This window comes from Rhamphochromis longiceps, linkage group LG15, assembly GCF_057381845.1.
Source record: "Rhamphochromis longiceps isolate RC_006_pf linkage group LG15, R_longiceps_female_GT1.1, whole genome shotgun sequence".
Taxonomy (NCBI): domain Eukaryota; kingdom Metazoa; phylum Chordata; class Actinopteri; order Cichliformes; family Cichlidae; genus Rhamphochromis; species Rhamphochromis longiceps.
The window spans coordinates 23530681-23556786 of NC_140571.1; the positions used below are offsets into that span (position 1 = coordinate 23530681).

General features: G+C 37.0%; 1 protein-coding gene across 12 annotated transcripts in view; it reads left to right on the top strand.

Annotated features, from left to right (window-relative positions):
* Nucleotides 1-26106, top strand: part of LOC146652682 (uncharacterized) — a 43487-nt gene that overhangs the window by 1711 nt on the left and 15670 nt on the right. Inside the window, exons 2-34 of one of the 12 annotated variants that reach the window (XM_085383274.1) lie at nt 6211-6423; nt 8226-8267; nt 9528-9653; nt 9742-9768; nt 10342-10401; nt 10757-10783; nt 12119-13558; nt 13712-13840; nt 14650-14853; nt 14935-14997; nt 16200-16238; nt 16517-16576; nt 16684-16749; nt 16863-16898; nt 17023-17070; nt 17219-17272; nt 17373-17420; nt 17518-17796; nt 18201-18248; nt 18336-18374; nt 18556-18588; nt 18761-18808; nt 18898-18948; nt 19049-19096; nt 19259-19306; nt 19402-19446; nt 19600-19710; nt 19793-19828; nt 21252-21296; nt 21391-21417; nt 22787-22819; nt 24545-24589; nt 25066-25152. In XM_085383274.1, the coding sequence (XP_085239400.1) occupies nt 6211-6423; nt 8226-8267; nt 9528-9653; nt 9742-9768; nt 10342-10401; nt 10757-10783; nt 12119-13558; nt 13712-13840; nt 14650-14853; nt 14935-14997; nt 16200-16238; nt 16517-16576; nt 16684-16749; nt 16863-16898; nt 17023-17070; nt 17219-17272; nt 17373-17420; nt 17518-17796; nt 18201-18248; nt 18336-18374; nt 18556-18588; nt 18761-18808; nt 18898-18948; nt 19049-19096; nt 19259-19306; nt 19402-19446; nt 19600-19710; nt 19793-19828; nt 21252-21296; nt 21391-21417; nt 22787-22818 (3572 nt within the window). In that variant the 3' untranslated portion in view covers nt 22819; nt 24545-24589; nt 25066-25152. Of the gene's footprint in view, nt 1-6210; nt 6424-8225; nt 8268-8316; nt 8569-9527; nt 9654-9741; nt 9769-10341; nt 10402-10756; nt 10784-12118; nt 13559-13711; nt 13841-14649; nt 14854-14934; nt 14998-16199; nt 16239-16516; nt 16577-16683; nt 16750-16862; nt 16899-17022; nt 17071-17218; nt 17273-17372; nt 17421-17517; nt 17797-18200; nt 18249-18335; nt 18375-18555; nt 18589-18760; nt 18809-18897; nt 18949-19048; nt 19097-19258; nt 19307-19401; nt 19447-19599; nt 19711-19792; nt 19829-21251; nt 21297-21390; nt 21418-22786; nt 22820-24544; nt 24590-25065; nt 25980-26106 lie in introns of those variants that run through there. The other 11 variants (XM_085383275.1, XM_085383267.1, XM_085383277.1 and 8 more) reach the window with 11 other exon arrangements.

A 26106-nucleotide genomic window follows, 5' to 3' on the forward strand; every position in this document is an offset into this window, starting at 1 on the left:
GTCCCAGTGAAAACTGTGGGCACAGTAAGCCAATCACTGCTACAGACATTTGTCTGTATGCAAGAAAGTGATTTGTATGAGTAAGTGGACTCCCAGTCTTGATAGGATGTTATCTTTGAGTTGACATGTGGATGTGTAAAATAAAAAAAATATGATTTTCTGACATATCCTATGTAAGGAAGCACATTTACAAATATAGCATCCGATGTTGCTGAGTGCTCTGGGATCGTGATGTTGTGGGAAAAAAACAAAAACAAAAAAAATGTCATTGTATGGTAGATGATTCCTCTGATTGTTCAGCAATTACAAAAGACCACCCACAGATAGGAAGACAAAAAACGTCAAATGTTAGACAAATAATATGCAATTTTTGGCAGGGCTAACCTTTGCAGCTCTATGAAAGGCCTTTTTCAAAGAGGAGATTTTGACAGACTACAGTAGGACAAACATACATATGTATGTTTGCTCTCAGCCTTTTTTTTTTTTTTGCTCTCAGCCTTAAACCACAAAGAAAAGCAGCTAATCAGCTAAAAGCTGCTGTGTGGGTGTACACACACATACTTATGCTAATGAGATGATTATTGTTATTGAAATGACAGCTGAAATGACAGTATAAAGAGCTGATTATCTTCACGTTAAGAATTATGTTGGAAAAAACAAAACTATAATTTTATGGTCCACTTATGCTTTTCTCAAATAGTCAGTCACATTTTATGATGTTAATTAGTGGATGTAGATGAACATGACAAGTGCCAATGAAAGCCTTTTACATATGCTAAAAGCTTCAGGAAACTTTAGTATTTATTTGTCAAACTAATACTTCCAATAATCATGAACGAACATTCATGCTTTAAAATTCAGTTTCTTAGTGTCCACACTTTTTTTTTAATGTTCTCATTCCTAATTATAAGAATTTACATGTTGCCCCTGCGGGTTCCCTCTGTGTACTCTGGCTTCCTCTCACCGTCCAAAGACAGAGTACACAGAGGGAACCCACTTTAAGTTAATAGGTGATTCTTAACTGGCCATGTGAGCATGAATGGGTCTGTGTCGATGTGTTATCCAAGTGAAAGAGTGTCACGCTGTCAAGGGTGTACCTTGCCTCTTTAATGCCTAGATTATTCCTAATATCTAAGCTATTAGGGTGTAATTATTACCAATGATATTAGGAATAATAAGATTATTTCCTAATTTAAATGCTTCTGTCAAGACAGCCAGTTATCTTATAATTCTTTTTCTTTTTCAGAAGAAAATAAATTATGGAAAAAGGCTTAGTTACATTCCCCTTTGGAATCCTTTGGAATGGTGCTTCTTACAAGACTAAGAAGACCTGTATGTGTGAAAGACTGGAACAGCTAAGCATTTAGAAATGAAAAAAGAAAAGATTTGTATTGAAATATAACATACTCAGGTGCAACAATGCTTCTTTCAATTTCAGTCAGAAGAGTTTACAAAGAACTTGCTGTGGAGATGCTTCATAGTTGGGGAATTAATGTCATGGCTGTGAGGCAAAGCGGAGAAGTAGTCTCTCTGTCACTTTCAGTAAAATTAGAAACCACTGGGTGGAAAGAATTCCAGTTGTTTAGTATACTTGTATACTAGTATACTGTTATTTTCCACATAAATATTACAAATAATAGAGTCTGTAAACCAAGCAAACAACCTGTTTGCTTTCTCTGTTGTAATATTGAGAATTTGACACCTGAATGTTGTTGTAGGTTATGTTGGAATCAAATTTCTAACCTGATTTATAACACTTATCAGGCTCAACCATCCGGATGTTAAAAGGTCTCTGCTGTGTTTAGTTCAGTTCTGTGCACTCATTACTGAAATGTTATGACAACACTTCCCTGCATTCTGGCTCCACTAGCTCCTAATGACTGCTCTGAGCTCAGCTGTCATGGATACCCTGTGAGAGCAATGGCAGAAATGTCATCCACAGCATGGAGGCAGGTCAGCCATAAAAGGAGGAATCATACATGGATGGATGGTCACACCATTTAGAGTTGAGTTTTGAAAACAGTGGTCAAGGAAAATATCAAGTCCAAAGGGGAAGGACATATTCACATGCTATTAATGTTTTTATTTCCAGTACTAAATTCCAAAAATGGTCTTTATTGTCTTGCACGTGTTACAATGTCTGCATTGAGGGTTTTGTTAAAATAGGAGCTCACAGACTGGTAAAATGAATACATGAAACTGTTTAAAAAGATAGATAGAAAATAAAAGATAGACAAAATAGAAGTACAAGTACACAGGGATCTCTTGTCAAATTCATGATTAATTGTTTATAAGTTGGATTTGGACCACAGTGCTGAACTACACATCATCAGTGAACTGCAGTGCATGGTCAAATCTATCCATAAAAGCCTGGAAAAAAGAAGGAAGGCTCTCAAAGAATTACTATTGTCAATACACCTACAGTATAGCCAGTCAGAAGCCTGTGTATCAGTTGAAGACTTTGGGCAGCTACAACTGCAGATTTACACCAAAAATTCTAACTTTGTAAAGATTTCTGAAATTATCAAGGCCTAATGTAGGCCATATTCAGTTAGTTGTTTCCATTGCTACAGAGAAAAGTATAAAGCAGGTTAAAGTTCTGTAACAGAGTAATTTGTATTATTAGTCTGTGAACTTTGGAATATTGCTACAAGACACTACATCAACCTCTAAACTACATAATTTGTGATCAAATATATCTAGCACTATTAAGATATCTATCCCATTTCTGAGTGCCCAGTTTGATTGTAGTGTGGTCACTAATTGTCCATATACTTTCAACTAGGCATGTGGATGGACTGACAAACCCAGGACAAATATTATTTGAAAACAAAGATGTAGACATTCATAGCACAGGCAGTATTGCTGAAGGTTCTGTATCAGTGGTTATTAATATTACAGGTGGCAGGGGTTTTCCTGGCTTTGAACAGGCACTTGTGTGTGTGTGTGTTCCTGTCTAGCTATCTTGTGAGAACCAACAGTCACTTGTGAGGACACACAACATGGTCCTCACAAATTTGAAGGCATTTAAAGGCATTTTTAGGCTCAAAATGTGATTTTAGTGTCAGGGTTAAAATTAGGTTATGGTTAGGTATAGGGTAAGGGTTAGGGTTAGGCATTCATTTTTAGGGTTAGGGTAAGGGGCTAGGGAAAGCATTATGTCAATGAAGGTCCTCAATAAGATAGCTGAACGGGGTTGTGTGAGTGTGTGTGTGTGTGTGTGCGTGCGTGCGTGTAAGCTATTTTGCGATTTCTTGATAAAGAAAAATGTTGGTTAAACCATATAAATGGCCAATTATGGAATAGGTTAAAAATAGAACTCTATTATAATGTTGATGGCTGCTCTTTAGTGCTGACTGAAAACTTTGTGAGCAGAGAGAGAGTTGAAAAATCCTGGGTAGAGAAATGACTGCTATAAAATACGTCCATTGACATTTTAGAGAACATTTACTCGCAGTTTAAACTACAACAACTCAATGGTGTCATTACAGTCATCTCACAACAGGCTCCACAACTTGTTATTCATGTTTTGAAAAGACCAGTAAAAATCAAACACACACACACACACACCTCCCTCTAACCTAATTGCTCTATGTGTGTTTAGAGTCCTGCTAAGCTGTTTGAGTCAGCAGTAAGAGAGTATCCCACAGTAGCTGCCAACACTGAGCTGAAGAGAGTCAACAGGTGGTCTAAGCTTAATACACCCACAGACATATGAACAACTGGATGGTGACTGGTGTTATGAGACAAAGCAAACTCTTTATGCTGCACTGTTGTATGAAGCAGAGCCCAAGCAAAGCAATACATTAGAAAAAACATAAATGAAAACACACAAAAATCCAGATTAAGAAATCTACACTAACAATACTTGGTTAGTGAGTCTAAATAAACCATATGGGCATGGATGGTAACTGCTCACTTACAGGATAAACTAAAAGTATCCATCAATCATTCATCCACTTTCTTTCCACTTTCCACTTGAGGATGACATGGGAGCTGGAGCCTATCTCAGCTGTCATAGGATGAAAGACCAATCTGAATTTAAACATTAACACTAACTGTGGCTGAATAATGAAAAACTAAGGCTAGTTAGTTTATTTTATACAGTGCTCAAAACATTTAAATGAACACTCTCAGAGTATAGAACCAAGTCAGTCCAATTTCTTGGCATATTGAGGTGGTCAGTTGGTCAGTTTAAGCTGATTAGGTGTCAATAAAAATGCCTACAGGTGTGCATAAGTGGCAACAATGACACAACCCCAAAACAGGAATAATTTTTTACTAGTTTTGCTAAGGTCAGTGTCACCACTGGTCACATGAGCTGATACCTAGACCCTACAGAGGTTGCATAGCTCCTCCAGGATGACATGTCAATACATGCCATTGCCAGAAAGTTTGGTTTGTCTTCCAGCTCTGTCTCAAGTACATGGAGGAGATTCCAAGAGACAGACAGTTACTCTAGGAGAGCTAAACAGGGTCGTAGAAGGTCCTTAACCCAGCAGCAGGACTGGTATCTGCTCTTTTGTACAAAGAGAAATAGGATGAGCACTGCCAGAGCTACAAAATGACACCCAGCAGATCACTGGTGTGAAACAGACTTTATGAGGGTGGCCTGAAGGCCCAATGTCCTCTAGTGAGTTATCGTCGGGATATCAAGGGACAAACAGACCTTCACAGGCAACAGCACCCTGATTGCCATTAGCTATCACCAATGTTAGATTCAATGCTCATGCAATGGGTTCTCCTGATGCACAGTAACGCCCGGCCTAATGTGGCAAGACTGCAGAAAGTGCCTAGCATAGGCACTGGCCCCCATGCTTGCCTGACCTAAATCCAAGAGAACACCTGTGGGACATTATGTTTTAGTCCATCTGATGCCACCATGTTGCACTTCAGCCTGTCTAGGAGCTCAGTAATACCCTGGTTCAGATCTGAGAGATCCCCCAGGACAACATACATCATCTCATTAGGTGCATGCTCTGACATTGTCAGAAACATATAGAAGCATGTGTTAGGCATAAGTCTACTCAGTACTGATTTGTGTTGCTTCACCGAAATTTCGTCAAAATGGACTAGCCTGCCATATCAAAAACTCTTCACTAGCAGCTAGGGCGACCGTGGCTCAAGAGTTGGGAGTTCGCCTTGTAATCGGAAGGTTGCCGGGTTCGAGCCCTGGCTCGGACAGTCTCGGTCCTTGTGTCCTTAGGCAAGACACTTCACCTACTGGTGTTGGGCCGATGGCGCCATATGGCAGCCTCGCTTCTGTCAGTCTACCCCAGGGCAGCTGTGGCTACGACTGTAGCTTGCCTCCACCAGTGTGTGAATGGGTGAAAGGGTGGATGACTGGGTGTGTAAAGCGCTTTGGGGTCCCTAGGCGGGACTAGTAAAAGCGCTATACAAATACAGGCCATTTATATCATTTTTTAAAATTTTGGTTTTTCAGGATGTTTTTTAAAGTCAGCATTCTGTAGTTTGACAATTTAGATCAAACAAGATGGCATTCTTTTATTTCTAACACATTACCCACTCCACATCAGTATCAACATCCAGGATGACTTTTGTCCCACTCATATCTGAATCGTACAGGACTGGAGCAAATCAAACCTTCCTAGGGGACAGCCAAGGTAAACCATGAACACTTTGCTCTATGCTGGCCAACACACAGAGGCAACCATTCAATCTCACATTCAGACCTTTGGCCAAATTAGAATTGCTTGTTATACTTGCAAACAAAAAGCTTGGGACTGTGGGAGGAAGCTGGAGAAACCAGGCTCCCAGCCATTACTCTCTTTGTGCTGAAGTTTCACGACCAAAACTTTAAGACATCTGCACCAAAAATGCCATTTCAGCCAGTCAGACTGTTTTGTGCATCATTGTTTCCTTTATATAGGCTTACATTGCTTTGATCTTTGAAGATGTACATGCTAAGAAAAATAAATTTCCCTCAAATAGTTTAAACCTGAAGTACAGTAACAAAGTATTTGTACTTTTTTACTTCTCACCTCTGCTATAAGTGGCAAACCAGGCTGTAACTGCACCAACAGTAGCTCCTAGTGAAGAGTTTTTGTAATGTGTATTTAAATAAAGCAATGGGTTTTGTTTTCATAGCTTCTGATTTTACTAATTTTCTTAGAATATTAGGGATAAAAAAAATTAAAAAGGTGCTATGCATATTTTACTAACCAAAGTTTCTGATATTTTGTTCATTAGCACGAACATCGACCACTACAACCATGGTCCTCGATCACAAGAACGGAGACGCTGGGGCACCACCTCTGCGGGTGTTGAAGAAATCTTTTACAGATGACTTTTACTCTACTTTCAGCTCCCCGCTGGCCTGGATCTTGGTTCTGGCTCTTATCATTACTTGGTCTTGTGTGTTCGTCATTATGTTTGATCTAATGGACTACAAGACCATTTCAGGTACAGTATCAGCAGCCTTTCAGTTTCCTGTGGAGTTGAAAATGATATTTTGAGGGTAAACTTGCTAATGCAGGAAGTCAATCAATGAACAACCAAATGGGACTGGTTTGACCAAAGCAGCTGCAATAACTGTATTCACTTTGGAGTGATAAAGAGGGAAATTTCTAAGCAGTATATGAGCAAATTAGAGAAATTATGTCTCATTACATAGGTTCACCTATAGTATGCTGTGCCAAATAACTAATAACAAATAATTAAGCATGACCCTGAGAACCAGTATACTGTGAAGAATTTACTTTTTAACTTTAATGCAAATATACCTCATTATTTTGTATTCCACAATTACCTCATTTTTTTCATACATTTATGTTTCATCTGTTATTATACATTATGTTTTGCTGCCAATATAGAGTTGAGTGTTGAAAGATGATGGCACACCCACACAACACAAGCTTGGTCTAGAAAAGTACTGGAGGTCATAAATTCTGGTGTCTGTTTGTGCAGGTAGGGCAGCGTTGTAGTTCTTCTCATTACAGGGAGCTCTCCAATCCAGGAGATGTAAGATGAGCCAAGAGCCAGACCAAGTCCCAAATAAGGGAAAAGCCAAGTCTAAACTACAGCTACTCCCTAACTTTTTAACCGATCGTGTTAATGTTCTGTTCATGTGTCTCATAATAAAAGTGTTTACTGTTTTGGTGTGATGCCCTTTGTCTGGTTGGCACGTGGTTTTAACCTCAACCTTCAACTGCTCTGTAAATTTTGAAAACTTATACTTTGAGTTTATTCGTCTTGCCTCATTAAAAAAAAAAAAAGGGAACCCAACAGTACCTGGGTGCCTTATCTGCACTAGGTCAAAGTTTTTATTGCAATCTATATTTGCATTTATTGTTTATTGTTCAACTTTTTTGTTCAACAGGCCATAAGGTTTATCGTGAGATGAAGCTCATTTCATATTTACACAAACGATCTTTGGCATCTTAAACCAAAGATAAGGCTAGTTTAATAATAGCAACAACATGTACCTCAAGGTGTGTGAATATGTTGTTAATCTGGTTGGACGTGCCTTCAGTGTTTATCATTTGTAAAATCTCATGAACCTTCATACCGCTATGAGTGAATGAGCTTCCATGGGAAGGACAAAAGATTATGCTGATAAAGTCGTTTCACAGTTTTCCGATACTTCTGTTGTTTGAAGCATTTTTTTTAAACTCTGATTTTATTTGAATGCATTTACTTACCACACACTGTTAGATGTCTGCAATTATGAACAACTGGTATAAAGCTTGCTAGTTTAATTTCTTCATATGTTCATATGTAACAGTAACACCACCAAATAACAAGCATTGGGTCATTTTGTCATCACTATATTAAAAAGCAATGCTTGGAAATCTATTAATTTAAGCTGTGTTCTAACCCAACGCTCATACGCAAAAGAATCTGGGATAGTAGCAGCAGTAGTACCCAACCAATTTCCCCAATTCACAGTATTGTTAATCAATTATGTTTTTAACCCTCAATTCAACTTAAAATTGTGGCACTGACAATTTTACAGTGAAAAAAAAAATTCTGTCTAGTTTTTTTAAATTAATTTTTATTTCTACTCCAATGCCTTTACTTTAATTTTAGTTAATTTGTTCCGTTTTCAGTTTTTTGTTTTAGTTTAGTTTAAAATAACCTTAATGTCAACACAAATACTTCACCTTACACGACCCTTCCTTTCCTTTCACTTTCTTTGTTTTCCTTTGCTTCATCACTATACTTAAATTCTTTACTTATTGCCACTGTGTTTTTCATCCAACCAGGTCACCCACCCAGGAGGGTTTTTAAGGATTCAGGGCGTAGAGGCAAGGCACCATATCTGCTACCAAATCGTCAGAACAGACACTTCTTCTAAGGGCACTAATAAAAACAGCTACTAACTCCCTAACATTGACTGGTAATGTTGGCTGTCAATGTTAGAAAGTCCTTTACAGCCTTGTTGGACCTGTAGAGGGATGATAAATTAGGCTAAAGACTGCTTTTTGTCTATTACTGCATTCATGCTTGATTCTGTCTGTTTTCTAGGTGTTCAGTCATGTTAAGAGTAGTTTGTAGTCAGAAGAGGTTCTATAAGTGAAGTGGACTAATTCCTGCTCGGTTTCTTAGGTGGTATTTGTTTTGTTATTATTCAAAAAAATTAGAATATTTGTAAAAGTAACACATTTTCTGTTTCCAAAAATTATTTTGAATATTTGAAATTCAGGTATGCTTGATTTATTTACTGCAAGTATCAGTGTTCTCTGTCTACAGAGTAAGAAACTTAAGCTCTCCTGAAATCTTCGGATTTTAAACCAAACTGTGTTCCACTGCATTTCTGTTTTTCCTTTTTCCCAGTGCGTATTTTAGCTTTACTTGGTATAAATTCTGTTTTATTTCAAGTTAAACTAAATCTGATAAGGCTCATCTAGGTAATTCCAAAATGAACAATGTTTTGGTGGTATTTCCACTTGGAATGCAGGTTCCTCTTTCATCAAATTGGCTTGCAAACAAGTCAGAAAATTCAAGTCTTTTGAGTTTAATTGAATTTAGTTTGAAGGAATTTATTGCACAAGTTCTAATGTGCAGATTCAATGTCAGATTCACATACAGATGTTCAAACAAAGATAAACAAAAATATTTAAATATGAACAAAAGAAAAATAACCTGTTAGCCTGACTTTTAAAACTATGAACACCAACTTGATGAAAGACAGTCAATATGATTTTTAAATGCTCTTTGCACAGCAATATGCTCTATATTTGCAGCCCTTTGTTATGGTTCAACTGGAATGTCGGTTACTGTTCTTTGTAATTGAAGATTGAAAAACTCCTGAAATGCAGATTTCTGCCTTTCAAGTTAAGCTCCTGTTGCCCCATCCCAGTTTGAACATCATGCTTTCTCATTTCCTCACTCTAGAGGAATGATAGCTTTGTCTGTATTGAGGAACTGTGACAATAAGAGTTGAGGAACTCTTAATTGTTGGGCTTGGTACAAAAACAAGCAGGTGAACAACTCCAGTCAAACTTCACGAGTAACTAAAACATCTTTTTGTTTGTGTGCCTGTATTCATGTTCATGCTCCATCAGGAGGCCTCAGCAAGATCAGCTCAGACCCCATGAAGGCGGTAAACGATGCTGTGGATGAATCATCAAACATAATCACAGGAATAGTGAAATTTGCTGCCAACTTAATTGCTCCAGACGACGATGAAGGTTCATGACTTTATGAACATATTCAAATTCTGTGACTGCAATTTATCTGATGATATGCTAGTTTTCACTTTTCTCTCTTCTTTTCCAGGAACTCTATATGCAGTCAGAAAAAAAGGTTTGTACTAATTCTGCTTTTGAGTGCATATCCCATTTAAATCATCCAGCTGTAGAATTTGAACTGAAAAGCCTTGCTTGCTGCTTTTTGGACTTCTTTTTCACTGTGCTGCTTTACATGTGTTGTTCTCTGCATTATATATTCTCTGGGGGGTTTAAGTGGACTTCTACCAACATAAACCCCCTCCAGGAAAAGTAATTTCAGCTGTCATTACGCATGAAAAATCAAAACTCTGAAATGGCAGTTTCTGGGGGCATGCTACTGCTTTGACTAATGTGTTTCTTTACAATGAACAACACATGTACTGCAAGTTTTTTTTAATGTGTCTCTGAAAAAAAAATATATTTTTTTTTCTAGAAGTTTTGATTTGTTGTATTAATAGAAGATACAACAGACGTCATTGCATAAGCTTCATATTTTACAGACATAGTTTACTGAAATATTTAAGTTTAAAGAAAGTTTGTTGGAAGGTATTCGTAGACATGCCTGAATAAAGATGCCAGCAGGGACAGAATCATGTTTGCTGAAATGGTGTTATATCCAAGTTGACTATATCTATGAACCATCTCAAAGATTCAAGTTGGTTGGATGATGTGGATGATGAAGTGGAGGTGAAAAGTAAGAAAACAGAAGGTATTCAATATTAATACATTTCTGAGAATGTTCTTATGAAACTTAATGAAATAATGATAAGTTCAGTTCTCACACCTAATAACAGACTAATGATGGAAACAAAAGAAAATCATAATAGTCAACTAAAAGCAGAATCTTACTTCTCTCCTTTTTTTAGTTGCACTGATTCAAGCAGCTCTTCTGATTGTAGGATTGTTTGCATCTAACTTGCAACCAACTGATGCTAATTGCCACAACTGAGCTTCTTAATTTCCATTAAATGTGTCTGTGAATTGGTATACTAATTGTACTAAGAGTGAAACATTTGGTTTTTAAATTCTTTAATTACATATATCATTTTTTTTCTGTGCTGCAGGAGAATTTCTACCATCACGAACTAAAGGTCTGTAACTCTCATTTTTACTTTGTTGCCAATTTTACTGCTAAATACTTCATTTAGATTAATGGAATACTTATCACGCCCATCACCGATATTGGGTTCTCCTTAATCCCCATTTTCAGTGTAATTTTACTCCATGCCTTTACCTTTTTAAAAAAAAAAAAGAACTGTGCCAAACCATGCATATGAGGCAGTGAACCATCTATCTGCACTACATTTACGGTTACGGACGTTTTCTTACAGACTTATTCTTCTCTTTCAGCAACAACTGCAGCCTTAGCTTACTTAAACTCTATGACTGAGTAAGGTCACTGCCTGTTAGGAATTCACTTTTCTGTTGCTGAAATAAATTCTCTCACACGTGGATTAAGTTACTAACCACAACAAACTGGCTAAATTAGTCTGATTCATTCATGTAGCAGCAGTTTGGCCGGTGTTACCTTGTTAAGTGAGGCAGTGGAGATGGGTACACAGCTGGGGGCTTACTGATTTGTAGCCTGCCTTTAGTGCTGCTCTTCCAGCTTTTTTTGGCCTTTGAGCATTTGAGCTAACACAATGTAGCCACTTCGTTGAGGTGCGCTCATGGGTGCACTAATTTACCCTACCCTGTGCCTTGACTTACAGGCTGGCCTGATTGAGTCACTGACGTTTATGCTTAACTAAATCCAGACTGAAAACTAAAACTAAGTGTGAAAATATATTTAAATATACTGAATTTTTTAAAATGCCTTCGAAAAAAAACCCCCACAAGTCAAATGTACTGTGAAAGAAATAGAGAGAAAGTGTTGTAATAGCTATTCTGAATTTCAATTTTGCACCTGACCAAGAACTACCATTTTGTAATGATCATAAACAAGCAGATTGTAAATAAACGAATAAAAACTCAGCTAAACCTAAACAATTTCAAATAATAACACTGAAACAAGCAAACTCTAACAAAAAGAAATGAAAAAATAAAAACTAATGAAAATATACAAAAAAATAACAATAGTTCCTTAAGCTTTAAGATAGTTTGTGTACAAAATTAATATATCACTGACTTTTACAAAATTATTATTATTATTATTGACTCATTTTAATTATTTCTACTTTTATTATTGCTATTTTAATAGACTAATTTTAACCATCATCACTTTTTGTCAGTATAGCAACGTCATAGTTATCATGAATCCATAGTAATGTGTAGTGAAAATCTAGCATCCCAATGGGTCACACTGATAAGTGTGACACTTGAATTTTACCATTTTTGTGTTAATACAATATTATTCAAAGAGAAATTGCGGGATTTTTACTTTTTACTGCTCTCTTAATTTGATTAACCCATTTAATTTTTTATAGTCATAGGAATGCAAGCACAAAAGCAACCACCAATGACTGAAGTTCTGGAGGATGAAAAGGGGGAGGGAGAGGCAGAGGGAGAAGAAGGAGATGAAGGAGAGGAGGCTGGGGAGGACGAAGAGGAGGAGGAAGAAGGGGAATATGAGGAAGAGGAGGAGGAGTATGGAGATGAATATGAGGAAGAGGAGGAGTATGATGAGGAGTATGGAGATGAATATGATGAAGAGGAGGAATATGAGGAGGAAGAAGAAGTAGATGAGGAGGAGGAGGAATTGGAGGAGGAGGAGGAGGGGGAGGAGGAAGAGGCCAAAGGAGATGAAGAGCAGGAAGGCGAAGAACTGGAGGATGAGGAAGAGGAGGAAGGCGAAGAACTGGAGGATGAGGAAGAAGAGGAGGGGGAGGAGGAAGAGGCCAAAGGAGATGAAGAGCAGGAAGGCGAAGAACTGGAGGATGAGGAAGAGGAGGAAGGCGAAGAACTGGAGGATGAGGAAGAGGAGGAGGATGATGAAGTTTCTCCTGAACCCATTTCCACTTCTGAGGATGAAGAGTCGGCTGTATCTCCTGATTCTGAGTCCGATGTTCCTGTTGGGGTGACAGACAGTGACGAAGAGGTAACTTTACCCGAAGAAGATGATGAAAAAGACAAAGAAGAACAGGATGAAGATGAAACCAGTGACGATCAACTTCTTTCCAGTGAAGAGGAAGAGGGAGAGGACGAGCTGGAGGATGATGAAGAAGATGATGAAGATGATAGACTAGCTGAGGGTGTTACTGATAGTGATGATGTCATTGCAGAAGACACTAGCGATGACCTGGATCTTCCTCCTATTGTAGCTGGTAGTGAGGATGAGGAAGATATTGATCACAAACTGGCAGAGGAAGAAGATGAAGATGAAGAAGATCTTTCTCCACTTCCTGCTGAAGATGAAGACTTGGAAGAAGACATAAAAACTGTAGAAGACACAGTCGAGGAGGAAGATGATGAGGAGCTGGACCAATCAGACGAGGACATCTCTGTTGCATCCTCCGAACACTTTGCAGATGATGAAGATGATGAAGATGATGAAGAAGACCTTAAAGATGATGACCTTGACCTGGACTTTGACAAAGACATCCTTGAAGACCTTAAACACAAAGATGCTCAAGACAAACCTGATGTCACTGAAGAGGGCATCCCTGATGATGACAAAGAGGAAGAGGAGGAGGAAGCTGGCATTCCTCCCTTTACGAGCACAGACAGCGGCGTCTTAGGTGATGAAGATGATGAGGATGACATTTCCTTTGAAACGGATGAGGACTCCACTGGAGAAACAATTCTGAGTGACTCTTATGACACAACTGATGATAAGGATGTTGATACAAGCTCTTTAGATGAGGAGGATGAAGAAGATGAGGATGAAGATGAAGAAGATGATGGTGTTAGTGAAATCTTGATGGCAGGTATTGTACAACTTTATTTTTTACATTTAGTTCTTATAAACACAAGAAGGATGGACAAAAATGAGCTAGAAGCAGCACAGGAAAGGTGATTTTTCATATTTCATGCTTTAAATACACAGTTGTCATAGTATATTGTGTTCTGTGTTTTTATAGCTGCTGCTGCAGGAACATTAACTGTCCAGGAGGAGGCAGCAAAGACTGATGAAGACCATGAAGAAGGGGATGAGCTCGAAGAGGCTGAAGATGAAGGAAAGACTGAAGACGCAGAAACAAAAGAAACAGGTTTGTATCAAACAGCTGTTGTGGTGCAAAGGATTCATAAATGTGTTCAATATTGTTTCTAAAACCTGTTAATGTGCAATGAAACCGGAATATATGTATTCCTGATAGTAGGAATAGAAGGCAACACTAATAATAATAATTTAAAAAGGTAGCATCTTATTAAAGGAGATGCAAATAAGACAAATAATAAGCAACAACAACATATTTATTAAAGAGTGGGCAGTATGTCAGGTGTGACTGTGAAATCTGTGACTTCGCACTGCCACCTACAGGTCAGTCAAACTTAGAGAAACAGATAAATTGGATTCAAAAGCATCAAAGCTATGTGTGTCAAATTAAGGTTACATGGCCAGTAAATTTATAAGAAGTTTTGTTCATTAATTTTTCAAATTCTTTTGCAATTACCTCTACAAATATTGTTAATAGTATACCTTTTGTAGGCAGTAAAAAGCATCTATTTTATTTAAATGTTTTACCATTATACATTTATTTCTGCCCTAAGCAGGCAACACTATCAGTGCTTGTCCACCTTAAAAAATATGCAAGAGTGGACAGATTGAGAGGCCAATTTACAGCTTATAAAAAACACTGAAATGTCATTGGAATCTCTGTAGAAGGTGGTAAGTTTAAATTGACTGTAGCTTATTTTATTTCATCACACATATTGTTCCTGAAAGTCAAGAGTCTATCCTGCTCAAATTTCTTTAATTGCTTTGTTGCCCTTAACAGAGTAGAAAACCTCAAATCCTTTCGTTTTTTCCTTGTTGTGTGACATGATTCTATGATAGAGCCACTTTCTGCTTTTACAGGCACCACCCGGCCTGCAGCTCCAGAGGAGAAGGATGAGGGCAAAGATGAAGAGCCAATTTCTAAACCTGAGAAATCTGTAGATGAACAAGAAGACAAGAAAGAGGAGTATGATGAAGACGAAGATGAGGATGAGAAGGCATCGGTGGATGTGATCAAACCTGTTCCTGGACCAGAGGAGACAGCGCCAAAGACAGAGCCCACAGGTCAGAACCTGAGGAGAATTATAAATGCTTTGTCATATTTGTTTGTCAGGGTAACATTAATTTTATGCTTTGTGATTCCAGTGTGTCCCTGTATGCACTCTGCAAAGACCAAAGAGTCTCCCACTAAGACTGCTAAGGCAAAAGGTCTGTGATGGTTTCATAATGTCTGCTGTACATTTTTCTTATAACACAGTGTCAGTGAAAGACTGTGTGGTTGAATTTAAAGTACTGTTTTTTTAAAGTACCTAAGGTTTTCAAATGAAATAAATGATGAAGTGTATTTCATATAAAATAAGTTATTTTAATGAGGTGGAAACTGTATTATCTAATAACAGTATATGGCAATAGATTAAAAAAAACCCTTGTGAGAAAACATTTAGCACATGTTTTATCTTATGCGATTACATTGTATCTAGACTTCTTTTATTTTCCTACAGCAGCAATTGTATTGATCATTTGTGCAAGTTTTAATTCATTCAGTAATTTGACAAAAAAAACAAATTGAGTTTTCTAACTTTCTAACTGTTTCAGATGCATACAGAATCAAAACTTTTTTTTTTTTTTTAGTATTTTTTAGTCTTAAAAGCAGAAAAAATCCCATATATCATTTCAATGTTCATATTCAACACACGTGAAACGCTTGTTTTTTTTCTGTTGAGGATTTATAGATCATATTGCATCATAATGCACCATCACTGTTCTCCACAAGATAAAAACTAAATATGTTCTTTGTGCAAGCTGTAGTTAAATTTTAATGTAAAGATGGTGCAACAGAGAGAATGTAGAATATGTGATGGTGCTCATAAGAAACTGGGTGTAACTTGGAACCCAAACATGTTTAACATTTAGATCATGTATTTAAGTCTCTGTGTATCAACCAAGTGGATTGTTTGTTTGTTTTTAAAGCCTTGTGTGACACAGAAAATAAAAATGCAACTCAATGTAAAACTTAAAAGTGATCCCATATGAGATTTGAGCTGGAGTCTCTTTGTTTTTCTTACCTCACAGTCAGGTGCATAAAAACAACTCTACTGTATAAATAATACATTATTTAGAAGGAGGGTGTGATGATAATATCACATCTTATTGCATTGTGTCATATAAACAATACAAAAAAAGCATTTTAATAAAGGGTAGACATTATACTCATTTTTGTTTGATTCTTCCACTTTAATCAACATTTTTAAACTGTAGTTTATAAATGTTGATTATGCTGGAACATAAACCTGTATTCTGCAGATATGCATCATGTTGTGTGCTGCATGCAGTGTCATAAGTACGTAACTCTTCACAAGCCTCTGTGTTCCTCCTCCAGTTTGTAGCTTTAGCTTTGTTTATATTTTCAGATGCTCCCAAGAGAGTTTCTGCTGTGAGAAGGAGAAAAGGTAATGGTAAAAAAAACAAATAAAAAGTTCCTATTTAAGATATACTCACTGACGTTACCTGCAAAACTCCCAAGAGACAAAGTTTAAGTCATTATTATGTTTCACAGTAACCTCCCATAAGCTCTACAGGGGAATAATTCAGGGAACAATATTATCTCACCCTGTAAAATTATAATAATTTGCATCACTTGGATATGAAGTTGCAACTTTAATTAAGCTTTTTGATTCAGAGATAATTTATCAATTTTCTTTTTTTTATCCCTTATGTTCATTTTCAGATCGGGAAACTGTGAGGACTGTAAAGACTCTAAAGACAGCTGAAAAGCCCAAAAAGACAGGTAGCACTGATTCTTATGTTTATATGAATTTAATCTTTAAAATGATGCGCTTATTATTGTTTGCCTTTATTGTGATATTGTAATAAACACAGTCATGTCGTAATCAGCTCTTCCTAGAATCAGCCTGCCTCCGAAAATCACAAAGATCCGAAGATTTCCTCCTTTTCTGAAAGGTACTAAGATTTAATACACACATAAACTGGTCTCAATGTTAATCAGGAGAGAATTACTTTTTCACATATACGTTATGAATTTAAATATTTGTACCTTGTTCAATTCTAAAAAGCCAAGAAAGTAGATAAACCCAAGGCTTCCAAAACAAGTAAGCAATTACTTCCCCACAAATATGTCACATTCATGATCACTGTATTACAAAAGCAGAGCAAATTATGTTAGTGTATTTATAAAACTGCTGTTTTTTTTAATGTGACCTTGTTTATTCACAGAGACAAAGACCAAAAAGCAAGAACAGGTCACAGACTCTGGACAAGAAGGTATAAAACATTCATATTTTTCTCCTGATTTAAAAGAACATTTATACCAAAATATAAAAATAAGAATATGACTTTGTTTGTGTATTATTCCAGTAAACTGTTGCTTTGGATTATATGAATAATGCAAATGTGCACTGATGTTTTGCAGTTGGGCCTTGTAGACCTGCACCAGTTTATTGCCCGTCCCCACCTGGATGGTATGGTAAGCACAAGGATCTCCACAGTGCACTGAAATGTTGTCATATAGGCTGAATTAAAGACTTTACTGTGCACCAGCTTAAAGTTGGCTTTTTATCTTGCAGTTCATCACATAGTCACAGACAATCCTTACCCTCCTCCTACCATGTCAGGTATTCACTTTTTGGTACTGTTTGCAGTCACAGTTAAATCTCCGTTGCTCAATGACTTCTGCTGTAAGGTTAAAGGCGTATTTGTTTTTGTTTTCAGCTCCCTCTGCTCCTGTACTGACCGCCCACCCTGTCCATCCCGGAGCCCCACAGGGCATTTATCAGCAACAGCCTCCGCCAGCACCAATGCATCCACTGTACGCACAGTATCAACCATATCAGCCACCACTTCAGCCTGTGATGCCGCCTCCACCAGATCCAGTTCAGCCACTCCAGCCTGTACAGCCAGAAGCTGCAGAAGAAGAAGAAAAAGCTCCTGCCCAACCTGAGGTCCCGTCTCCAGCTGTTGAAGCTGAGCCTGCTGATGCTCCGGTTCAAGGTGAGAAGGATATGTCTATTTATTTTCTTTCTTCTTTTGAAATGGTTGTTTCTTGTTCTTGTTTTCTTGTTCTTTCTTGTTTTCAAGGTATTCATTTAAAAATATTTAAATATACAGATTTTTTTCTACTCACCTTCCACAGGTTTTGGGAGGAAAATCACAAAAATCTGATCAAATAAATCAATGAGGCTTAAAAATATAGTGCAACTAATTAAACAGAGTTGTTGATAAGTAAATATTTGAATAAGGTGTGATAAATAAATGAATACATAAAAGCATAAATACATTTCACTTGAAAAAAAAACCCCACACTATCCTGAAAATCTTAAATTTTTCTGTGAAACTTTAATATAATTCAAATTATGCTACAAAGTAAATAAACCTACAACTGTTTCCCCTTTAAGAACCAGAGGCTGCTGAGGAGGACGTGATTGCTGTCTCCACAAAGAAAGGTACAAACTAAGAAGTTAAACTCTTGTGGAAAGTTGTGTTTATCACAATTACATCAGTGATAGTAATTAATGTCTTGTCATTTTCAGCAAAAAAAACAACAACAAAGGCTGCTGATTCAGACAAAGGTACTGTAGCGCTCTCCACATCCACTAAATACTTAATTTGCCAGCTAACTAGAATATCCACTATAACAAACGACAGCTGCAGCACATAACAGTGATGTACAATAGCACTGTGTGCTATATGAATGCATTAATTAAAGAAAATTAACTTGGCATGGGCATTTCACTGCAATTATCCCCTCAGAGCCAGGAGCAGCCAAAGGGAAAACAAAGAAAGGTAATTCATGTATACAGCTGGATAATTTGGTGTTTCCTCTGGTACACACTTCACATTGTTAGAAGTGATACACACAGTAATTATAGCTGTGCTTTGTTATAAATATTCATATATATTTAAACCTTTTTCCAAGATACAGATACCATAAATTCATGTATTTTTTCAATACTAGATGCTGCCGTTTTGAAAGACAAAACCAAAGCAGACACTGCAAAGAAAGGTGATCTGGTATCTATGGATCTATACTTTCTAATGCATTTTGATTGCCTTTAAAAGTGTAATGTTCTTCTTATGTGTTTGTTACTTCAGTGGCAGCTGCTAAAAAAGAGAAAATCAGAATTCATGCAGGGGCAAAAACAGGTAAAATATCCTTTATTGTTGTTATTGGGACATATAAATGATGAAAATTAAACATTATATATTTAATTCTGTTGTATTTTGTTCCAATTTGTTTGCATAGATCCATCTGCAAAACATAAAACTAAAAGTGCTGCAGCTCCTAAGAAAGGTAAACATGATTAGACGTTAGGATCTCGTCAAATTTGTAATATTTAAAAAAAATCAAATGCAGTCCAACACATTTCTCTTTCATGTGAAGTAGAAGTTAATAGTTGACTGAGAAAACAAATTATTCAGGCTGCTAATCACGAGTTTTTCCTCATTACGTTAGAGCCTGCGGCTGAAAGACAGAAGAGGAAATCAGCCTCTGAAAAGACAGGTGACGGCACTCACTGACATTCATTAATTTGCATAAAGCCAATCATAATTCATGAAAGATGATTGGGAACTAATTGTTTCTGCTCCCCTCAAAAGCGGCACCTATCATGAGCAAAGTGAAGGCATCGACAGCAAAGACAGGTAAAACTCAGACCGTGCATGAGTTCACGAAAATTAGATTTTCTTCTCGGTTGAAGATCTTTTTTTTAATCATCAACTTTAGCCCAGTTACCCCTGCATTATAATTTCTGTTTATTAAGATGATTTGGTTCGGTTCAAATTCATATCAAACAGATCCAGAACCACGTCCACAGCCACTCAGACTGAGACCGAGACTTGACATTGGCAGGAGGGCAAATGTAACCTCTGAAGCCCACGAGGAGAAACCTGCCAGATCTGAACCAGGTCTGTGTTTCTTTCATGAGGGCCCCAAAATATCTAGCTTTCCTAAAACTTGTAGTTCTTTACTTTTTTTTTGTTTTTGTAGCCAAGCCAAGATCAAAATTATTGGCAGCAAAGAAAAGTAAGTTTATATTTTAATGTGGCAATAATTTTCCCTAAAGCTTAGCTTATTTACAGCATGCTAGCAGCACTTTGAGACTGCACAATAGTCCTTTTAACCCATTAGTATGCTAACATGCCAGTAGTGACCAAGTGTCCCACTTGTGGGACCGCGCAACATTTCTATCCCTTCTCCCTCTCTCCCAAATTTAAATTAATTTTCAATACTCAACATTACAGGTCAGATTTACTACACCGCCAACTCTGATCTCCAGATGTAAACTTCACAACTGTCTAAAATATGATTGTTATTTCTTGGAGTACGATATTAGCACTGCACTGTGCCAGTGTCCTAATGCTAGTGCATAATCTGCCAGAATGACAGAACACATTGTGTATATTCAGCTAAGACTAGATTATTTATCATTATTAGAGTTACAGTCATTAAGCCACAGAATAAATAACTGGGCAAACTTGTTTTTCTGATTAAAAAAAACCCAAACAAAACAAAACATTTTTTAGTTTATGTTTATGAATAAATAAATACTGTAATTGTCTTGAGATGATTGTTGCTTGTATTTGGACAGCTCTCAGAAACAAATATGTCTACCTTGTGCTTTCCCTGAAGGATTTCCAAAATTAGTGGGAAAGTTAGGGCTTTGACCTTTTGGTTTCACAAAACTGTTGGTTTCACAAAAACAGGGGATTTGAAAAGCCAGCAGCATTCATCTTTTAGTCTCTGGAGACCACTGAGATACATACAAATGTATGTATCAGGCTTGAAACAGCCCTCAGCTGTTTCAAGCCATCTTTGTTACCTTGTTAAAAACAGGAAAATCTAACAAGCTGTCTTTCTTGCCTTTACTTTCAGCTCTGTAAAAGTTGTATTCTTTAAATTTGAACCACAAAGTCTTATAACCAGTCTGAATGTACACCCTTTTGATAAATTGGAAGGCAAATTAACTATGGTGGAATTCATGCCGAGAGTAAAACACCTCTGAAAAATGTCTTTTAATTAGAGGATGGAAATGAAGAATTTCTAAACTGCAGTCATGCCTCATTCTGAAAGAGTCTAATGTTCACAGTCACTGTTAGTATTCATGTCCATCCATGTTTCTCAGAAGCTAAACTGATCAAGTGAAACACAGGAAGAGAAGGTGCAAGCGTATATGTTTGTACCCTTGTAAAAACCATCTACAGCAAATTAGATGTGTTTGAAACATACTCATGTTCTCTGCTGGCATTTTTCAGGGAAAATCGCCCCTTTCTGAGATGCAGATTATGTGAATAAAATGGGCTGTTTTATGCATGATAAAGTTCTAATTAGAGACATGCCAAGCTGTATTACTCCGAGAAGGGAATAATATTGCAAGAATATTGAATTTACACCACAATTACAGAGAGTTATTTGGCAGGCTGTAATAGGGCTGTCTCTCCTCTCACAGGCCAAGCAGAGGAGGCTGAAAAGAAATCTGTCAAAGAAACTCAAGGTATGGCTTTAGAGTAGAATTAGAAGTGAATCTAATGAGTGCTATGTATATTTCAGAAGGCTCAGCTGCTCCTTTCTCCCCTTGCAAATTTTAGAAAAAGAGAAACAAGCATCAAAAACTGGTAAGTACTCGAGCATGAAAGTTTTCTATATGCACAGTAAATAATCTCCAGTCACCATAGAGAGTATTGACACTTATTAGAATTATTTGTGTTTCCAGAAGTTTAATTTCAGTGGAGTGTGCTTCATTCAAGAGGCTTTATCAGTGCTGCTGATTAGAGACTTAAACATTCCTGGTTCTCTTTTGGTTACTGATATGACCTCTGAGCTAGTAAGGTATCTGTCATCAGTAACAGTTCTTGGTAGTCAGTATTGGGATACATTTAAAGTTAACTTGTTAGAATCCAGTTTTATTTCAAGTAAAAAAAGTCATCTGTTATGTTACAGCATTAGTGGGAATTAAGACTTTTGAGTTCTTTAGAGTTCGTTTTTGGTTTTAGTTTATCATATTGTTCCGAGGGGCCTAGCCTACCTACTGAGTTGATATGGACAACTCAATAGTCCATATCAACAATGTATTAAGCAACACGCTTGTTAATTTCCCTCACACTGACAGTTTTTGGTAAAATCTAGACATTGTGGTTTTGGAGCTGTAGCATCGACACCATTGTCCTCCTCATCAGCCGTACTTACCTTGCTGTGCTTGTTCTGAATGTGAAGCTGCGCTCTTTCAAAGCTGGCAGATAGTTATCATCATCTAGGCACAAAATAATATGAATACTTCTGCAATGTAAACACCCTCCTCTCTGTCATCTTGCTTGTCAATCTGACTGAATGCATCAGAGATTTTGCTTTGTCTCTTCTCGCAAGGAAGAGGCAGACATGGCTACATGTCAGGGGTTGGTGACAATAAAATAATGCAGACAAACATAAAAGACTAGAAAAATGCTTTCTACTATCAACGCATTTTGTTCTTCAGTATACTTTTGAAATTCTGGGTAAAAGGAGCAGGAGTGTATTTCAATCTCAATTCCTTGTTTTACTATATGCATATTTTTTCCCTCATACAATGATACCTAAAACATGTTGCCATATCTGGCAGAATGAGTTTAGATTGCCAATTTTATTGTTGGCAGCAAAGATTGTTGGGAGCTATGCAGCCATGATAATGTTCAGGAGGGTGATAGAAATTAGAATAAGCTGTCCTTTCACAAAAAGAGTCTGTACATCAGCACATGCACTCACACAATCCTGATCAACAGCTAAATCGACAAATGTATAAATTAACTCTCAGAATTGTTTTCCTCATAATGCCTTTAAATTTAAGTTCCCAGCATCAGTGTAAGCTACAGTATACAAGTTAGCTGAACTGATAAAGCTTCTTGAATTACTGGATAAACATTTTGAAGTATTACAAAGAAACACAGTGGTGCTATGAATCGTTTTGTTTTCTGTCATTCATGTTGTGTATCATATGCTTGTTGTCAATAGAAAATGAGAAAACAGCTTCCTGTAAGGCCTGAGGTATTCTGTAAATTTTCACCATCTTTCCAATGGATAATTCAGTATGAAAGGACGATGGCTTTAATGACATTAGGATCACAAGTGATTAGAATTTAATGAGATGAGCTGATTGGTACAAGATTACAAGCCTTTTGAGCCGCCTTGAATTATTGAAAGAGATTATGGCCTTTGATGAATATGGCAACAATTTTATACTTAGCTGGATTGATTAAATCCATGAACCAAAACCCATTAAATTGGGTTATTAGTGTTCTGTTCCTATTGAATCATCCAGTGGATTACAAACACTCCCCCACTGCCCTGTTTAACTTCACACTTTGCTACCATCTGACACAGCAGTGCCTGTTTCTTCAGGTGTGATGAAAAGTAGTTTGGTTTCTTTGGTTCAGACTGAAGTTCAGAGGTTTACTTTGATTTTGGTTTCTTTACTTCACTTAAAAGAAGCAAACCAGAATCGTTTTATATAGACAATACTAGCCAGTATTTGTGTTGTATGGTTTGTTTTATGCATGACTGAATTCCAAAAGAAATCAACCTCTTTTGGAGGATTTCATTTCATTTGATTTAAGTTACTTATATTTTATTTAGCAGGGAAATGCACGCACACATTGTTACGTTTAAGTTAAATATAACTATACAACTTAACAAAGTCATGATACTCTAATGCAAACATCAACTAACAGTAAAGCAAGAAGAAAAACAACCTTATAAATAGCAATTAGAGCAACAACATGAGTAAACAAATTAATGTGAGTTAAATATCCTTCCTGGTGTTCATAGACTTGCCTTTGCCAAATGTTTTTATTTCTGTGCACTGTGTCTCTGAGTGGTGACATTTCACCAACAAGGATTTCTAAGAGATTTCAGTCTGCAAGTTCTGTGGTTCACTATGAACTAGATACAATGTTGATAGACGTGTGTACTGTGTAGCTTGCTGCAATTCATTCTTATTATAGGGTGTTAAATGCTGTTAATGGTCCCCTTTTAGAGAGCTGCAACTCTGATGTGCGTCAGCCAATAAACTTTGGTTTCCATCACATTTGTTTTTTAGTTGATGATTTACTTACTCTTCAGTCACTTTTTTATTTTGCTTTGTTTGAGTCACTAAACTCCTTTTGGTTAGGTTTATGAAAAGCCTCATCACAAAATTAAACCTGCACATGCTGCATATCTAGTTACATGTAACATCAAAGGGTGCTTTACAATTGCCCATCGATGGCTATTCAGGTGACAGACTAGTCTCTCCATAGATTATGGAGAGGTCAGTGGTTTGTTGTGGACAGCAGTGTTTGGTATCCTGAGAATGAGAAGGTGCTTTCCCTTTACAACACTCAGCAGCAACAAGGCTACTCTTTGTTGAGCACCACTCTTGAGGCGTGTTATTTCAACACCTGCTGAGTGGCTTTTATTAGGTTTGAACAATTATGCAGGGTGATGTGGTTGTTGCAGAAAAATTACATTTAAATGTATTTTTATTTGCAAATGACAAGTGGCAACAAGTGGTCGCTTTTCCAAATAAAGTTTAATTTTAGTTTGACTTTAACAAGAGACTGAAGCAGCAAAAACAAGCAAAAGAACATCACTGTGTTTAAAGAGTGAAACCCAGCCTGTCTTTTATCCTTTCTCTTTTTTCATGCATGTAGAAACTTATCCTCTGTTTTCTTTCTCTCTCAGTGTGAAGCACAATCTCATATTCTCATTAAGTTTTATTTTTATTGCATGCAGAAGATCCCAAGAAAGAAGAAAATATTACAGACAAGAAGAAACCTGGTAAGACTTGGTGAAATTTATTCAGGTTCTTATTTCATTGACTGTGGCCGATATTAATATTTGTATATGGAGAAGGATATAGGTGGGTGTGGGTGTTTCTAATCAAGGCGGCTAAGGCTGTGTTCAAACCCACTGTGAAGTGAACTTGTGCATCACATCAGTGGGTTTTTTGGACCATTTTGTAACCCAGAAATGTTAACGCCTTAGCGCTAACGCCAGAACTGCTTCCTCTTAAACAAAAACAGATTTTGGGAGTTTACCAGTTAGTCTTTTTTTGGTTCTGTCCCTATATAAGAGTGAACTTAAATCATATAGTGCCCACGAACAGTGATGCCAGCTTGGCCTCTATTTCTGGTCTGGAAACTTTGCTTTATGTGTGGTTTGAACACACCATGTAATCGTATAATTGCACAGTACAAATCTATCCACAGATCTTATTGTAAGCAACCTCTTTGCATCTCATCTTGTCTTCACAGGGCAGAGATTCTTTCAGTGCGTTTATGTCCCTGGCAAAAATGCCCAGTACCCTTTACGACCTTTCACTCCAGCCATGTCCCCCACCATGATGTCTCCTGCACTCAGAGCCATGTTGGAGCAGCAGAGAGCAGCCAAGGCGTCTGGGCAGTAGGACCACCTGAAGCCTTTCTTTATATCTGACAGCACTGCATCTTTCCATCCAGCAGGGGGAGGTGTTTGAATCTGTGCTAGCTTTACATTAAGAGGATGATCACAGAGAGAGAAAAAAAGTGGACTGACTTACTTTGTCTTTAATTTATTGAAATATTCTTTTAGTGGTTGAGCTCCTGGGGTTGCTGTTAATATTGCCCATTTTACCCTCTGCGTATGCTGCTCTACTATGTCTATGTTCAGTTAGAAAAATGCCATCTTGTGAATATTCTTTTAATTATAAATAGTATTTATAATGTACATAATGCATGTTTTTAATTTAGAATGGGATAAATGGGTCACAACTTAGGATGTAATATAAAAAGCTGACTTTTGTGTTGCTTTCTCTATGATGCCCGTTATCAGATTTAACAGTAATTTAAATTTAAGGCAGTTTAGTTTATATCCAAGCAAACACTTATACTCTATTAAGACAAGCTTTTATTGTCTTAAACAGCTTTGAATGGTTTATTTTCAAAGTCTAAGATTATTTGCAACAGGAAAATATATTACATTGAATTATATACATAATATATGTTAATGGTATCAAACCCATGCAAATACATTTCACAAAATATGATTTATTTGAATAGTATTTTTTCCAGTTTTCTATATAAATAACTGCATTTTCAGTTCCTGTAACCATGCCCCGTGTTTGTTTCTGCTGCTTTGCTGCATCTGCAATAGAACAGAATCCAAATGTTGGAGGGTCAAATCCAGAGGTGTGGACTCGAGTCACATGACTTGGACTCGAGTCAGACTCGAGTCATTAATTTTATGACTTTAGACTTGACTTGAAAAAATGTTCTAAGACTTGTGACTTGACTTGGACTTTTACACCAATGACTTGG